This window comes from Macrosteles quadrilineatus, unplaced genomic scaffold (assembly GCF_028750875.1).
Source record: "Macrosteles quadrilineatus isolate MER2022 unplaced genomic scaffold, UCM_ALF_1.0 Scaffold_8__2_contigs__length_117827958, whole genome shotgun sequence".
NCBI classification, from domain to species: Eukaryota; Metazoa; Arthropoda; class Insecta; order Hemiptera; family Cicadellidae; genus Macrosteles; species Macrosteles quadrilineatus.
In genome coordinates this window covers 34,848,233-34,866,425 of record NW_026542601.1, presented here as the reverse complement: position 1 = coordinate 34,866,425, position 18,193 = coordinate 34,848,233, and the positions used below count along the sequence as shown (strand labels likewise).

At 34.7% G+C, this 18,193-nt stretch overlaps 1 protein-coding gene across 1 annotated transcript; it reads right to left on the bottom strand.

Moving 5' to 3' along the window:
- Positions 1-485: 485 nt before the first annotated feature.
- On the bottom strand, positions 486-15,156 carry LOC129000188 (multiple epidermal growth factor-like domains protein 10). Its single transcript, XM_054427135.1, has 7 exons — positions 15,118-15,156; positions 13,358-13,435; positions 10,222-10,351; positions 6,857-9,708; positions 5,896-5,975; positions 3,266-3,409; positions 486-2,138 (listed from the first exon to the last, which is right to left on the bottom strand). Exons 1-7 carry the CDS (start codon positions 15,123-15,125, stop codon positions 2,083-2,085), a joined length of 3,348 nt encoding a protein of 1,115 aa, XP_054283110.1. The 5' UTR covers positions 15,126-15,156; the 3' UTR covers positions 486-2,082.
- Between the last annotated feature and the right edge of the window lie 3,037 nt (positions 15,157-18,193).

The following is an 18,193-nucleotide window of genomic DNA, read 5'->3' as shown; positions in this document are numbered from 1 at the left end:
CCCTTTTCAAAAAACTGTTCAAATAAAGCTGTAGAAGTAATTAAAATGTCAAAGGGACCGAGATGAATGTGAATTTAGAAAGAACTTTAATTAAAACACTGATAAATAGCCAACATTTCTTTAATTAACATTCGTTGAAGTAATTTAAGCTAATGAGCTAATTAAACTTGTTATCTTTATTTGTATTACATATTGGTTTCATTTGATAGCTATGAGTGATAAGAGGTTACAAAAAAACCTCATCCCTACTAACATAATTCTTGAAAAAGGTTGAGTCCTTGCAATAAAACTATGCACTAGTAAGTTTAAATCAACTGGGATGTCACAAGCTTAGCACTGCAATTGCTAAACCATTAATCAATTTAATTCTGTAAGTCAAATGCTGGTATAAATAAAACACTGTAATTAACAAAATATAAAATACATAGTATTGAACTAAATAGTACAATAACATAATCAATAACAAAATTTCAAAATGTATCACGATACAAAAAGTGTCCACTCATTCATTAATTAAATTAAATGCAATTGACAGTGAAAATAAGTGGTAATTTTATAGATTGATTTGTTTGTGCAAAAGTTGTATCCAATGTACTACTTGTAAAATAGAACACTACTTGACATTAGAAGGGTAATCATTTACCAAACAAAGTTAGGAACGTTATTGACAACTATCACAGCTTTAGATTATACTATCAATTAGAACTAGAAGAGAGGCAGTCTAGTGGTAGAGTGTAGGCTTCAGAGCCCGAGGTCCCAGGTTTAAATCCCTCCAATCACTAATGAATTTCATCTATTATGTCTGACCCTCTACTCTAATCTGAATTAAGTAATATGTAAAACAGTTTCAGGCTAGAGCTTAGCTGTGAAGTTGGTACATAAAAAAAATTAGGATCAATTAGGATGGCATTTAGGGAAAGATGAGGGGAAAGCTCCCAGCAAAATTGAGATTCAAACCTCTAAACACAAGAGGTAGGGATTTATTTTTGTCCTAGGACGCTATGCACGAGCCCGGAATTGTTTTTCACAATTACTTCAGGCTAGACCTAGGGGTTGTGGCATTATCACTAAGATAAAATCCATTGGTGATTTGGCGGATTTGAACCCAGGACCTAAAGACCGAAGTCCCGCGCTCCAACCACTAGACCAGCTCGCTTCCCGGTAGGGATATTTAATAAATTCAATTTTCTTCCAAAGAATCCTATGCAGTATTGAAGTTTTAAAAAATATATATTATTCCCATATTTTATCCCATGGTATAGTATATATGGAGCTACCTCTAAAAGGAGTCTTGAAGAAATGTTGACAATTCAGAAGCAATCTATCAGAGCTATGTTAAAAATTAACAATTATTCAGCAAAAGAAAAGAACACTTTAGAAGTTCAAGAACCCTCACTGTGTATGACTTATAATATGTTCTTGACTGTATAGTGTTTTACAAAAACAAATTTTAATCATTAAATTAATTTAAGCAATCATAACTATGATTCACACAACAAAACTAATTTTGTAATTGGAAATTATAACTAAGAGCTTTCAAACAGACTGTCAATTTAGGGCATATATTTTTTTAATGCATCCCTTTCAAAATTAAAACGGAAGAATCCCCCAGTAATTTTTTTAAAAAAGTGTCAAGGAATAGTTATAGACCTGTCCGTATATTCTTTAGAATAATTAAAATGGTTACCTTAGTTTAAGCATTAGTTTTACTTTATTGGTGCAATTCATGTATTACTATGTATACTTATGAATAAACTATGACCATGACTATGTCAATGACAATTAATTTTTGTTATGACTGTACCATATAAGGTGGGAGGGAAATTTTAGTGTGAATGCACAATTTGCTCTTCCCGCATTCTGCTTGACACTCTAATTGACGTGAATTGTAATGAGGTAATGAATTTATGTATTGTAAATATTTAGCCTATAAGAATATTTTGTTATTTATGTAAAGACTTGGTCTGAAAACTGTAACCCCTTACATACTTTGTCAATGATATGTTATGTATCTTACAGCAAATAAAGATTGATTGATTGATTAATTGAGGCAAAGTTGACCTTTAAAAATTGGTTTGTACACTACAGCTCTGATTCTTGTGTGACATGCTTCTCCGGCAATCTTCTTCTTTTCATCTCTGAAAATTGTAGATCAGTTGAGTATTAACTGAAAGTTATTATGATACTAGCTTAAAATATAGTTTCAGGTCACAGCTGTAATTCATACAATTATTTCAATCTTAATACATTTCAATTTTTATGTTGGTTTTTCACCTTGCGTTTGCTTGAAACTCCTCCGATTTGAATAACTAATAGCTTAAATGAAAGCCAGTATTTCATTGAAGGTTCTTAGACTAAAATATATAGGATTATACAAATATAACCGGTGAAGGTACAAGTGAAGCTACTTAAATTGATGTAAGAATTAGAAAAAAAATTATATGTTTTGGTCGAGTAATATAGAAGGTAAATATTTATCGATGCTTTATGTGAAAACTTGGCATGCATGCCTTCAATTTGAGACCTCAATCATGAAAATCGGTCAGGTAGAAGAGCCAAACAAACTCGGAAAAGAAAAACCAAATTTAACTCCCATAAGAGATACATGGGGAGGAAATTTCGTTTATGCATACACCGAGTAGGATTATAGATAAATATATGCCGATGCTTGATGGCAAATCTGTGCATGCATACCTTCAATTTGAGGCCTCAATCATGAAAGTCGGTCGGGTAGAAGAGCCAAACGAACTCGGCAAAGAAAAACCAAATTTAACTCCCATAAGAAATACATGGGGAGCAAATTTCGTTTACGCGTACACCGAGTTGGATTATAGATAAATATATGCCGATGCTTTATGGCAAATCTGTGCGTGCATACCTTCAATTTGAGGCCTCAATCATGTAAATCAGTCGGGTAGAAGATCCAAACGAACTCAGAAAAGAAAAACCATTTTTTTAAATATATAAGATTATTTAAGAGCTCACACACAATCAATTTGCCAAGTCAGAGAAAAGTTGTACAAATGTCAATGGAAAGTCTTTTACAACTAATTGCAATAATTGCATAGAAGTTATTCAATGAGTAACATGGGTTTTCTTACAAGTAAGTCTTAATTTTCTGTTAGAAAAATTTTTTTGTTAGGCTAAGTATATAAAAACCAGTAATTAGGAAGCAGTTTAATAGGACTGTTAAATGCATGGTATGTATAAGCTTATAGCATGCATTTATAATGTATGCAGCAGTATAGAATGTTTTCTAGATTACCTTCCTCTAACTCTGTCATCATGTAGTCCACTTTTCTGTTCCTTTTCCAGCATTTTTGAATTGAAAAGTAAATAACTGCAAAGGTCAGAAGGAATAATGACAGAAGTATGTACCAATAAGACTTGGTCATCTCGGCAAAGAGATCTGCAACATGAGGATGAAAATGTACTAAACATTGTAAATAATTGGTAACTACCACACGGCGGTTAAGGGCAGCCTATATTTTGGAATTTTCATGTCAAATTTTATTAATTATAAGTATTGCATCTTATATCTTTTTACAATAATAATGACGACGTCAATTGCAATAATGTATTGTTTAAAGACTGAATAAATGACTATTCAATGACTATTCACGAAGATAGTCTGATAGATGATTGTAACAACTGTATTTGTATATGATAAAAAAGTTTACAAACTTTCAAATAGTTATACAGTACTCAATACCATGTAGTAATACCATGTATTATTACTTATTATTATTATTATTATTATTATTATATTATTACTAGAATAATTTTTCAATCTTAGCCTCTTGACTAAAAAACTAAATTTAGCTCTATAATTGAGTTTCTCAACTACAGCCAACTCTTTTGTGTACTGTAGTTTGAACTATTTTATCCATGGGATAATTGCAGAAATTTTCCATCACAATCAGTGAAAAATATTTCAAAACCCTTTAAGATCTAGAATATGATCCCCTCCTTGGTGAAAATACTATATCCTAAATCCAAAATCATAACCAAGATATGTAAAACTCAGCCAGCCAAAGCTGGAAATCCACAAATAAAAAAAAAAAAAAACTTTACGGTGGTCACAACAAGAAAGTACAAACCCTGAAGGAATAACAAAATACCCCCGCCGCAGCAAACCTGCAGACTAAGCGAATTTCCATTTGACTGATTTGATTTTTACACTGAAATGTCTACTTAAAAATATAACATTTATTCCCGATTTAAATAGAATTAGTTGAACAAGTACTTAGGTTTGCTGCATCAGGGAGGGTAAAACTTTGTTTTTTTTGTAAAATGTTAATAGTTAGTAAGAAATAAAAACATTTTCCAAAATTGATCAAAATATGTTCATAAACAAGCAAACTACAACAGTTTACTTATTCTCCATAAGAATAACATGGGAATTTTAAATTTACAATTTTTTGGAATTTTCTCCGTAACCATTAGGCGCATAATAACGCTTCAATATACTAAATTATTTGTTTTTTTAAGCTCTACAAAATGGTTTGGAAAGAAATTGCTAAATTTTATGTTTTTTGGGTCAAAAATGGGAAAAACCTATTTTTACCCCATAAAACCCCCCGTAAACCCCCGTTCCCATGGTCCGATCATGCTGAATCGCGAACTCGTTCGAATAAACGTAGGTTTACACATTTGTACCAAATTTCATCAAAATCGGATCATTTTTGCTCGAGTTATCGTGCTAACGGACACATATATATATAAATATATATATATATAAATATATATATATATAAATATATATATATATAAATATATATATATATATATGAATTTGAACGGATGGTGTTTTTGGCCTCTAGGGACCTCAAAACGAAAAACAAAATCGGTCCCGCGTCCAGGTCTTACCATGAGTACTACGGTAATAGCTTATTCCCTATATGGGAAATTCGCTAAAATAGTTCAAATAGGGGGTTGTTAAAAACAATAGACACATCTGAGGTGGTGGCAAAAGAGAGGACAGACGTACATAATTTATTTTTTTATTCATCAAGCAACCTTTATGATTGACTTTGTATTAAATTGCAAGTAATGAACAGCAATGAGAGCACTTTTGTAAATCTTTTTATTAATGTTTCTACATGCAATAGCCTCTCCACAAACAACATAAACTAGACATAGGGACCTAAACCAACACAACACCGGACATGAAACAATCTTCACCCTTCCAATCTACAAGCTATAACTTGGCCTACTGAAAGAAAACCATCCTATAAAGGAGCTAAATACTTTAACCTCCTTTCAGGACAACTTAAATAACTGAATAATTCAGCCTCTTTCCAAAAAAAAAAACTCACAGACTGGCTGCTGGAAAGATCTTTCTAGACTAAAGATAATATTCATCCAAACATGACTTATAGTTCTTTTAAATATGATTAGTTGTTGTAATCAACAAAGAACCTGTGAATCCTATGACACTATACTGTTATTCAATGAACATGTAAATAAAGTATATTGTCTTTAGTCTATGCTGTTGTAAAACGTGAATTTATAATAGAAATTAGAGGGCAGTTAAGTTTACTTACAGAACACTCCTAAATTATAAGACATCTTTGTCAAAAGTAAAATGAACAATGCAACATTATACTTTTCACACAAAAAACAAGGTCGACAAGTTTAATTTTTAATGAATGAAAACTATCTCCATAATAATCAGCTGACAAATTTTAAAGCTGGCAAAATGTAAATTTGATGTCCTCCATCACAGCAGGATCTGTTTTGACCTGAGGATAAAAAGATCTAACTTAGATACTACCATTGACTATTACAATATGTTGTATTAATAGTCAAAGATACTACCTAAAATGTGTTATTATGACTAAAATACAGTTTTAAACATGAAAATAGTCTTAATTTGGTTGGACCGAAACTTACCTAAATCCACAAAATTTACTGGAGCCTTGAAACACTTTCCAAAACTAATCTGAAGTTCAAAACTCCCACCACAGGAATCTCTGTTCAACATAAACACTTGTTAAAAGAAAAGATGGTAAATGTACCAGTCAAACTATTGGTAATCATTACAACAACAAAAGAGTTAAACATAATCTAAACCTTCTTATTCTTTAATCTTAATGACAATCTATTGCACCTAATACTAATGTTTTACTTTATTTGAAATGTTTTATAGGCAAATGTATAAAGGGGCAGAAGTGATTCTATGTAAAAGTTAGACACACATTTTTGAGTATAGAAATAAAACTTATATGAACCACTTGGTTTTCTTTTTAAAGTCTCTTTGGTTCAATTAGATCTACTAAGCGGACCTAAATAGATATTATAATAATATATTTTACCTAACCCGCCATGTTAAACTTCCCTATCCCAAGCATGATGTATACAACTTCCTCACTTCACGAGTGATGTAAAGTTGAAAAAAACTCACTCGGTGGGGTAATGAAACCCATTTAAATAACATTGAGTGGATAACTTAAAAAATATACCTCTATGGAGCCAACAACGTTCAACACTAGAAATCAGCTGTGTGCTTGAATTTTATTGTTATGCCTTGAAGAATTTTCCTCACCTAGCTTTTGTTTGTAAATAAACGTTACTGTTAGAAGATGAGTGAAATGGATAATGAAGCATATTGCTCGTAACCTCCTGTATATTGTCGGGTCAGGTAAAATCTTGTACGTTACACGTTACCCAAGAGCGTGTTTACATCACTTCGGTGAATTATGCAACTCGCTTTCACTCGTTGCACAACATTCACCTGCGTGATGTAAAAACGCTCTTACTACACTTGTAATGTAAATAGCTATTTTTTATACTTATAACTCTGTACTAACAGTCTTATAAGGCGCAAGTAAAATGTAAAGTAAAAGAAACTCACCCAAATGTTGCAATTGAACGAACACACCAATCAGATTTAAGTTTATCTATCTTTAGGAACTCTTCAAAGGACTCCTCAGTCATTTTTTCTTTTACAATCAGAGGTACATTGTTTATTTTGAGAGTGAACTTCGCCAACTTAACATAATCTTTGGTACTGGTTTGATGAAACTCTGTATTTGTAATTTGCGTTGAATATGTACTAAACTCACTAGATTGATAATCATTTGTACTCAAATATTCAAAGTCATATGTGCTATAATAATCGTGTGTGCTATCAAAATCAAAGGCAGTCACATTGTCAACCATCATTTGTTCATTATCTGTTGTAGATTCGATGGTTGATTCTTCATAATCCGTACTATTGAATTGTAAGAAGTTCAATGGACCGAAATCTTCAGATCTTTTAGTAAATTTTCCTGTTGTCGATTCTTCATAATCCATACTGTTGAATTGTAAGTAGTTCGATGGACCAAAATCTTCAGTTGTTTTAGTAAATTCTCCTGTTGTCGATTTGATTTTCAATTCTTCATAATCCATACTATTAAACTGTAAGTAGTTAAGTGTACTGAAATCTTCAGATGTTTCAGAAAACTCTTCAGTAGATACCACATCTGTAGTAGAAGCCGTTTTAGTTTCACTCCAGAATGTTGAGTCAGTGTTTTCTGATACTTGTGCGGTTGAATGAAACAAAATATCAAAGTCTGGGGAGATTATATCATGCTTGAAATCTTCTGTTACACATTCTACTTCTACAATATCATTGGAATCTTCAGATGTGTAGTTAAAAAAGCAAGTTAGATTGAAAATAGCTTGACTTGACTTTTGCACATACTTAGCTATCAAAATTTTGAATAAAGGACATTCCAAATCATGAACAATAAGCTGACTCGAGCAACCGGTTGATATAGAAATATCCCCTGTGGCAAAACACTGGTGGTAAGAGCTTTTTACATCAGTACAGTTGGACGAATTGCTTGACCCTTCAAAACCCAAAAGACAGCTACAAGTTTCTGGAGCAGAGCAGACTCCATTAATACAATCTTCAGAACAGTATGGCTCACAAGTGAACGAATCTTCATAATTCTCTATGAAGCCTGGATCACACTCGCAAGTTTCAGGATCTACACATTTACCATTAACACAGTCTCTTGAACAATAAGGAGAACAGTAGCTTGAATTACCAGTAGAGTTGACAAACCCTTCTATACAAGTGCAGGTGTTGGGAGCTGAGCATTCACTGTTGACACAATCCTCTTGACAAACTGGGACACAAGATTCATTTCCTAGATTCTCATAGCCCTCCCAGCAATGGCAAACTTCTGGAAGAACGCAAGAGCCAAACTGGCATTCAGAGCAAACCGGTTCACAAACATAAGGACTGAAGAAAGCATACCCAGCAAGACATTCACACACTTCTGGTTCAATACAGTTACCATTAATGCATCCTAAAGAGCAAACTGGTTCGCAAATATGTTCGCTTTGTTTCCTATATCCATCCAGACATTGGCATACATTCGGCTTTGTACAGTTGGCATTCACACACGGTAAAGAACAATGAGGTTCACAAATATAAGGATCATCAGAGCGGATATATCCGTCAAAGCAATTGCAGATTTCAGGTGCCATGCATTCTCCAAATATACACTCTTTTGAACAAACTGGGTTGCAGGAGTATTCGTCATGGTGATCCGCTTCATAGCCAGCCCAGCAAGTGCAGACTTCTGGTGACGTGCATTCAGAATTGACACACAATTTTGAGCAAACTGGTATGCATTCATATGCATCACTTTTGGTGAAACCCTCATAACAAGTGCATTCTTCTGGTGCAGAACAAAATCCATTCTCACACTTCTTGGAGCAATACGGATTACATCGATTAGGACTTATTTCATCTTTAACGAATCCAGTGTGACAAGAGCATTCATTAGGTGCAGTACAGTCTGAATAGACACACTGATCACAAACTGGTTTGCATTTTGATGGATCCAAACCTTTCTCATAGCCTTGAAAACATGAACAGGTTTCAGGTGCTGTACAGTTAGCATTTGTACAGCCACCAGTGCAGACTGGTCTACAAACGTAGACATCTGAGCGATCCAGTTCATATCCGGCGTTACAACTACATATTTCAGGTGCACTACAGATTCCATTTTCACATTTCTTGGAACAGATAGGAACACAAATGTAGTCATTTTCTTTCTCGTAGCCTTTGTTACAAGTGCAGATTTCTGGCGCTGTACACACTCCATTTTGACATTCCTTCGAGCACACAGGTTTGCAAGAATATTGATCTACCTTCTCATGTCCTCTGTGGCAAGAGCAAACTTCAGGCTGGGAACAAACTCCGTTTTGACATGGCTGGCTACAAACGGGGGTGCAGTTGTATCTATCCATAGGGTCAGTTTTGTATCCGAACACGCATGAACAGGTTTCTGGTGCGGTGCATTCTCCATTTTGACATTCTTTTCTGCAAATCGGTTTACAAACTTCTTGATCTTCCTTGTAGCCATCGTTACAAGTGCATTGTTCGGGTCCGGTACATTTCCCATTGTTACACCCCTTCGAACAAAACGGGATGCAAGTATACTTGTCCGAAGCATCTTTTACAAATCCTGGATTGCACAAGCAGGTTTCTGGATGTGAGCAGATGCTGTTGTGACAAGGTTTGCTGCACACTGGAGTACAGACGTATTGAGACTTGTATGAGTAACCAAAGTTGCAGCTACATGTACTTGGCGCTGAGCAAAACCCGTTGATACAGCTTTGATAGCATATTGGCTTGCAGAGACCAGCATAATTTTTGCGAAACCCATCACAACAGTAGTATTCTACTTCTTCATCTTCAACAGTCTGGAAAAAATAATATGATTATCAAACAACAATTAATTTTATAGATTTATTTATTAATTATATTTTGTACCTCATATTTTATAGGGGTGAAAACGTACTGTGAATAAACAAACACCAGAACTTACCTGTTTAATACCTCGAGACTTGTCGTCCGAGTTCTGAACCCCTGCGTTGGTGGGTGATAGAATCAAGTCTTTGGAGTGTTTAGATTTGAACAATTAATTACGAAGAATAGTAATCTAAATGTATTTAAAATATATTACGCTAAATTCTTTGTTTAAATATATTAATCAGGCCCTGAAGGATTAAAGATTTATTTATTTTATTAAAGTATATTATGTTTATTAAATTGCCATACAATTTTGTTGTCCTTTAGCAAATTTTTTTGCCAAATAGTTCTAAGTTTATTACGAGTAGTTTTAGAAAATTTAGCCATTTAGTTAATGACTTGTCAAAGAATCGTTAGGAATTAACACGATGAACCTCTGACTTTTAGTGTAATGTAAATTATACCTTAACATGTGGGACATGATCCAGCTCCCAATAGTTATATGAACAGTGGGAAAGATACAAAAATCCACATCTCCTTGTACCAGTTTTTAGAACATCTTCATATCGCCACACTCTTGCTGTCTTGTATATTCTGAAAATGAGTGCAGTAGGTTTTTTGTTAATCATCGGCACTGCACTATACAATATGTTAATAGAAGTCTAGACCTTTTAATGCTAAATCGCTGAAGCCAGTTTTTAATAGCAAATTTAATTGAATACACTGACAGAGTGTAGTGTAAAATTATATACTGATTTCCATCGTAAATGAAAAGACAACTTCTTGAAAACCTTCATGTCAACTTTCATAGTAGGGTATTGAAAACTAAAGGATACTAATACAACTTGGAAATACCAGTGGCGGCGATAGCGGGCCCGCAGTGCAGGGGGGCCCGTGAGCCTTGACCGGGATTTTCGGTAAATTTTACCGGCACACGGGCCCACGATAGTGTGACAGGCTCAGCCACACGGGTCCCCTATCATAACATTATTTATGAGAATTAAAATACATTTTTATGATGAAAATTTGTTCAAACCTATAGTTCAAGTAGTTTACAACAGCTAAACCAACACTATTACTTGACCGAACGATATAAATTATCTACCAACCTAAGTAAAAGAATTGTCATCAGTCATGCGGGTTGCATGAACTGTCCTCGTGGATTGTGTGAAGGCGCAGTCAAAATTGGTTGCATAATAATAGGGCCTTATTTATAACCAATGTGGCCTCTGGCCTAGGAAGATAAAACATTAATGTTAATCTTCCTTGCCCCCAGCGGGTGACACCATAGAGCATCCTCTATGCTGATTCGACTAAATAAACTTGACAATTTTATTACAACCAAATCGGCAAATTAACCTAGGTGGCTAGGGCTATTGCACTAGCTTATAAATGATTCCATTCTTTCATTGATGCTAAAGAAGGATTTTCATTTCATTTCATGTCTTACTATTAGGAGGCTGCCCTTTAGATTTGTTTACTTCACACTTAAGATGTGTTTACATCGAGTCAGGTAAAAAATGCTACTTACCTAAGGGCCTCAGGCCAAATCAGATCGGTTCAAAATCGGGTTGCTTTGGAAACGGTTGATTTTTATAATAGGCCTATAATGTCGATTTTTGAGCCGAGCAGAGCCTGGACTACAAGCTTGACTTTGTGTTGATCAAGCATGATCCGATTTTCTCAGTATTCAATACAATAATGCACAATTAAAAGTAAAAGCTTTTATATCCGTGAGGATCACGCTCACGAAATTGAAAGATTAGGCCTAAGCTTTTGCCGCGATCGCGGATATCGACGAGAACATTACCCCGCGGGTGACGATGACGATGTCTCCGCGGCCTCAGATGTTCAATATTTTGCCGCGATTGCGGAAGACAATAATGACGTTTCTTTTTTAGCGAGAGATATATCTAGGATTTAGCCGCGATTACGGAAAAATTATTTACCCGTCACCACCAACGGGTCGCGGGGAGATATTAGGCCGTGATATTAGATTGGGCCGTGAACGCGGGAGACGATGATGCTGCTATCTAATAAAGTAATAGGTTTGGTTGCATTTGCAATCACGGTAAACTATGGTAATGTTTCTTCCATGACTTATGACTACGGGAAGTATTTACGATTTTGCCGCGATCATGGAAGACAATAATGACGCCTCGGGAGATGCCTCGTCAAGTTTATTGCAAAATTGCAAGTTTAGGCAGTAATACATGGGAAAATGTTTTTAAAGATCATTGGGAGAGGGGGGCCCGGCGAACAAACTTGCGGGGGGGGGCCCGAGGTTTCTTATCGCCGCCACTGGGAAATACACTCTCATTGATTGGTTCATTGGACTATGTTCTAATTGAGTGGAAACTGCCCACAAGTAAATTAGGGTCTACATCAAGCTTTCGCAGTAGTCAAGCAACCTATTCCGAATCTGATACCAACATTGTACTCTTCATCCACTACTATTTAGCCCGTTCCCAACCCTATAAAGCATACAGCATTGTCACATAATTAAAAAAGTTTTTTAATAAAGATTCATGTTCCTGCCAAGTAAAAATGGCATTCTGTGATTAGAATGCTATGGCTTCAATCGTCAACCATGATTGAAATTCATCACCAGTTGACAGATGTGAGTAAAATGTTTTTGTATAGAAAACGTGCATATGGGCATTGAGTATAAACCTAACAAAGGGAGTTAGGAGGTAGTCTTCAACCTTTACACAATGTTTTCTTAGGTGCAGTGAGACTGCTGTTGTTTGTCAATCTCATTTTAAACAGCAACCAAAGTTGAGTGTAATTATTGATGTAAATGAACAAGAGAGATAGCCAGACCAGGGGACATGTCTAAACGGATATCAAGAACTACTATCTTGGAAGTCTGAAACATGTGGATCCGCAAGCAAAGAATCTTGAAATTCAATCAATGTCATGATGGAAACGTGCGCGCTGCCAACTGGCCCCATAATGCAAACCTATATGACCTTTGGCAAACTACTACATTCTACATACGCCATTTGTGCACGTGTTCTACATCTAAACACTTCTCTTCATACTCATCTGTCAACTGGAAAAAGTAATCAAAAGGAGTTGACCTCATTCCTACAGAAAATTAACTAAGCAGCGGGAGATTTGATAACATTTTAAAAACACACAGCAAAGCATACAAGTTAGTTACAGAGCTGCAAATTGTGTCAATCCGTACACAAATAATGCCAGTACGTGGCGTGGAGCCTCGTTGAGGCGTACAAGCGGACTGCGGATTTATACGACAAAACGGCCCTCATAGCAATCAAATTGTTACAGATTCGCATAACCAGGGAGTTTTAGATTAAATTCATAAGACCTTAATACATCAGTATGAGGTGTTGGTATTTTAGAAAGTTTCAGGTAAAAAGAGTATAATTTAATTCCATTTATTTACATGCTTATTATAAGGCTATTTGAGTTTGTGTAATTTTTTATATTTATAAATTTACTTAGTTTAAAATCATTTCTAAATTGACTAAACTATAATTAAAATCTGATATTCCTCAATGTATATAAAAACAACAGTTAGACACTGAAAACATGCTTGGATTGCAGGTTTGTTGCTACAAGGGTTTCACTTACGTTTTCCATCGTGTACAGACAGCATTGCAGTCTATGTGGCTAATATGTAGAGAAAACGCCAGAAAAATCCATATCCACCTGGGAAAAATTTAAAAAACTCAATATTTAGTAACTTAATTATTTTTTATTAATTATTTTAGGTCTAAAACACTGAGCCCACTTGGCTGTTTGTTAAATTTCAATACAATTGCCAATCTAATCCATCAGTTACTGTACATTGGTCTTTGTGGTTGAATAATGAATGTTAAAGATTATAGTTAAATAATAGTTATAAGATAACTATTACAGTATTTTCTAAGAACACCACTTCGGAAACTTGGATGACTAGAAGAACATAAATGACTAGTGCACCTGTTGCTCGAATTCGAGCAATTGCAAAGTATTAGGGGTGATATTTCAAAACGAATAATACAAGGAACAACAGAAAAGATTGGCAGAGTCTTGAAGAAGTACAATATTAAAACTATTTATTTATAAGCCCCCAACAAATTAAGCAGCTGCTCCGTCCAGTGAAAGATAAATTACAATTGCATACTTCAGGTGTATATCACGTGCAATGTAGCTGTGGACAACACTACGTCGGAGAAACTGGAAGATTAGTCAGAACTAGGATAAGAGAACACATAAGGTCCACCAAAAATTTGAAAGTCGAAAATTCAGCAATATAGCAGAACATTCATTTACTACAAAACATGCAATTGATTTTGAAAATGTCAAATTCTTAGCCTCCAGTTCTATTTATAACGAAAGGAAGATCTTGGAAGCCATAGAAATTAGAAAACACACTGACAATTTCAACAAAGACCAAGGATTTCATCTTAGTAACACTTGGATGCCAATTTTAATCAACATAAAAGTCAAGTGTGTTCAGGAAAGTTCTGGAAGTATCGAGAGACGAGGGTTACAGTGGTCAGCGAACGCCGGGGAAAACACGTGGACAGTAAACACGTCAGCCCCTCTATCCTGGGAGGTCTAACCCCCACCCCTCCAGATATAACCTGCGATCTCGCCCAGCTGTAAGCTCAACTTGATTTTTCATCTGTGCGGAGTCAAGTCACCCTGAAGATGGCATTCTGTAACGAGGCCGAAACGTCGGTGAGTGTTAGTGATTCATCATTTTTGACACGGTCGTCGCCAGAAGACCACAATTCTACATACAAAACTTGTTTGTAACCTTATGTCTTCTCTATGTTTTCGCGTTTTGTTCAAGTCTTGCATGTTTTATTTATTGAACTCTGTTAACGATCATCAAATGAAGTGATTACCTGACACCAGTGACACCTTTATGCCTGATGATGGTTTATAAGAACCGAAACTAGCTGCCAAAACACCAACAAAGGATTACTATATGCAGGTGATCGTGAACCATTTTATAAGTATAATACAATAGTCCCAAGAATTAACAACTCTTAGAAAATACTCTTTACCTTTGAGAAAATAATAAATATGAGATAGCATAAGTCTAAATCTATACAATTGTGTTGAAAAAGTTTTAATTTTATTTTTGCAATACCACAAACTATATTACAAAGTGTTTCCCCCCTATGGCATTGGCATCTCTTTTGGTCCTTCTGAATATGGTCCCCTACACATTATTGTGCAATCTGATTCTTATTTAAAGACAATTAATTTCTAATTTTAATTTTTTATTTTGTGGTTCTACGATGATTTGAGGGAAGACACATTGAAATGCGATACGAGTAATTGAAATAAATACTTGTGATAATTAGTTTGATAAATTTACTTAAGGAAAAACTTACTTGTCCATTTGGAGTGATCTCTAAGCAGGATGGACGATTCTACCGGACATCATATCATCTGTCCATTTATCAGATGACTAATAATCAGCTGTTTTGTTATCTCCAGAATTGTTACACTGTAGCGCTTTAGAATTTAGCAACAAATTTACAAATAATATTTGTTTATAATATACAGGGTTATTACAAATGATGTTCATGATTTCATACATACATAAAATATAGTTAAATTTGTTATACAAAGAAATAAAATGGTTACAACTTTTGAAAAACTCAAAAAGTTTCGACACAGATACACAGAACTGTAAATGCTCGATACGGGAACCCCTTCTGATGACAGATGACAATAAAATAGTCAAGCTCTTGCTAGATTTTGAAAAGTGTGTCTAGGTCTATTGTTTCGATAGCATTGGTAATCCGTTGCTGGATCTCAAGTATGCTATCTGATAATAGTGGTGTGTACGCCTTATCTTTGATGTGTCCCCACAAGAAAAAAATCAGGGGGTGTCCGGAGATCTTGTAGGAAAGTTCAGGGGTGTGTCATTATTCGGACCACCGAGCTCGTTCCATATCTCAGGCAGCACATTGTTAAGTTCAGCCCTACCACAAGTAACATTCAAATGCAGCCATTTCTCTTAAATATCAACTGTCACTTGCCAATATAGTGGTTACTAGGAGGATAATCGTTAAACCTGGTTCTAAGTTCTAAAGTGTCGTTGCACACTAATAACAGATTGGTTAATGTAATATTCCAACTGGCAAAAAGCTTTCCTGCCTTCAAATTCAGCCATTACACAACACTTACAACAATTGACTTGACAAACAGCTGATATGCACCTAAACCAATGTAAATGAAAATTTATGAGTTTTTCTTTCCAATGGTACCAACTAAAATAGTCTTGAAACAAATTAACCCATTAATATTTATAATCAAAATCAGGAACATCATTTGTAATAACCCTGTATTGTGATAATTTTATCAAACTGCATGCAATAATAATATGGTTGGAGAATAAATATGCTTAGAGTAAAAGTTTATGTAAATGGGAAAACAGTAGCTACCATTCTTATAAAGACAAATTTAATTGCATCACTTGCTTTTAAAATCTCTTCAACATAGTTATCAACAAACACGTTTTGTCTGTGGCTTAGTTCAATTCACATAAGTGGTGATGAAATTAATAACCAGCTAGAGACCAAGCAATGTTTACCAGAGTTCCTTGAAACCACATGTTGGAGAAAAAAGGGTGACTTCATTTTGATTTAAATAAAATCTGTGTGTTTTGAAATGATAACCAGGATACCCAGCCCACAGAGAAAAGCCAAAACCGTACATGAGGTTTAATGACTGAGAAAATGTCTGTGGATTGCAAGTTAATATGGAACTGGGAACTATAGATTAATTGCCAACAGCCCATGGCTAAGCAACATTGTTTTGTTGGTTTTCTTTTTAGGTCATTGTGTAGAAAGTACGTTTTGGTAGGGGAGGATCACGGGTGTTTCAATCACAATAGATAATCACTGATATTTCTAAGATCACTATATGTGGCCATCATGGTGGGAACCTATCATGATGTTGCCGTGATGGCGAGAGATCAACTGTTTTCGTGCTTTCAGACAAACTGCAGCATTTGCTACCATTTCCAGCTGATCCAAACAATCTGGTTTTTGTTTTTTTTACAACATAATACATGCACAATAAAGTTATTACATTGTAATAGAAACTCAATTTGAATTAGCAACTCGTTTCATTACAAAAAAATCTTCAAATATTCTTGATAAAAGTTTATGATTAATCACCCTTTTCAAAAAACTTTTCAAATAAAGCTGTAGAAGTAATTAAAATGTCAAAGGGACAGAGATGAATGTGAATTTAGAAAGAACTTCAATTAAAACACTGTTAAATAGCCAACATTTCTTTAATTAACATTCGTTGAAGTAATTTAAGCTAATGAGCTAATTAAACTTGCTATCTTTATTTGTATTACATTTTAGTTTTATGTGATAACTAGGAGTGAAGGGGTTACAAAAAAACCTCATCCCTACTAACATAGCTCTTGAAAAAGGTTTAGTCCTTGTAATAAAACTACCCACTAGTAAGTCTAATTCAACTGCGATGTCACAGCTTAGCACTGCAATTGTTAAACCATTAATCAATTAAATTCTGTAAGACAAATGCTGGTATAAATAAAACACTGTAATCAGCAAAATATAAAATACATAGTATTGAACTAAATAAGACAATAACATAATTTCAAAATGTATCACAATTCCAAAAGTGACCACTCACTCATAAAATTGTTGAATTTAGGTGGTAACAAAATTAAATGCAATTGACATTGAAAATAAGTGGTTATTTAATAGATTGATTTGTTTGTGCAAAAGTTGTATCCAATGTACTAGGCCTACTTGTAAAATAGAACACTACTTGACATTAGAAGGGTAATAATTTACAAAAAAAAATTGTAGAACGTTATTGACAACTATCACAGCTTTAGATTATACTATTAATTAAAACTAGAAGAGAGGCAGTCTAGTGGTAGAGAGTGGGCTTCAGAGCCCGAGGTTCCGGGTTCAAATCCCTCCAATCACTAATGAATTTCATCTATTATGCCTGACCCTCTACTCTAACCTGAAATAAGTAATATGTAAAACAGTTTCAGGCTAGAGCCTAGCATAGGCTGTGAAGTTGGTACATAAAAAAATTAGGATCAATTAGGATGGCATTTAGGGAAAGATGATGGAAAAGCTCCCAGCAAAATTGAGATTCAAACCTCTAAACACAAGTGGTATGGATTTATTTCTGTCCTAGGACACTATGCACGGGTCCGGAATTGTTTTTCACAATTACTTCAGGCTAGATCTAGGGGTTGTGGCATTATCACTTAGATAAAATCCATTGGTAATTTGGCGGATTTGAACCCAGGACCTAAAGACCGAAGTCCCGCGCTCCAACCACTAGACCAGCTCACTTCCCGGTAGGGATATTTCATAAATTCAATTTTCTTCCAATGAATCCTATACAGTATTGAAGTTTTAAAAATTATATATTATTCCCATATTTAATCGCATTGTATCG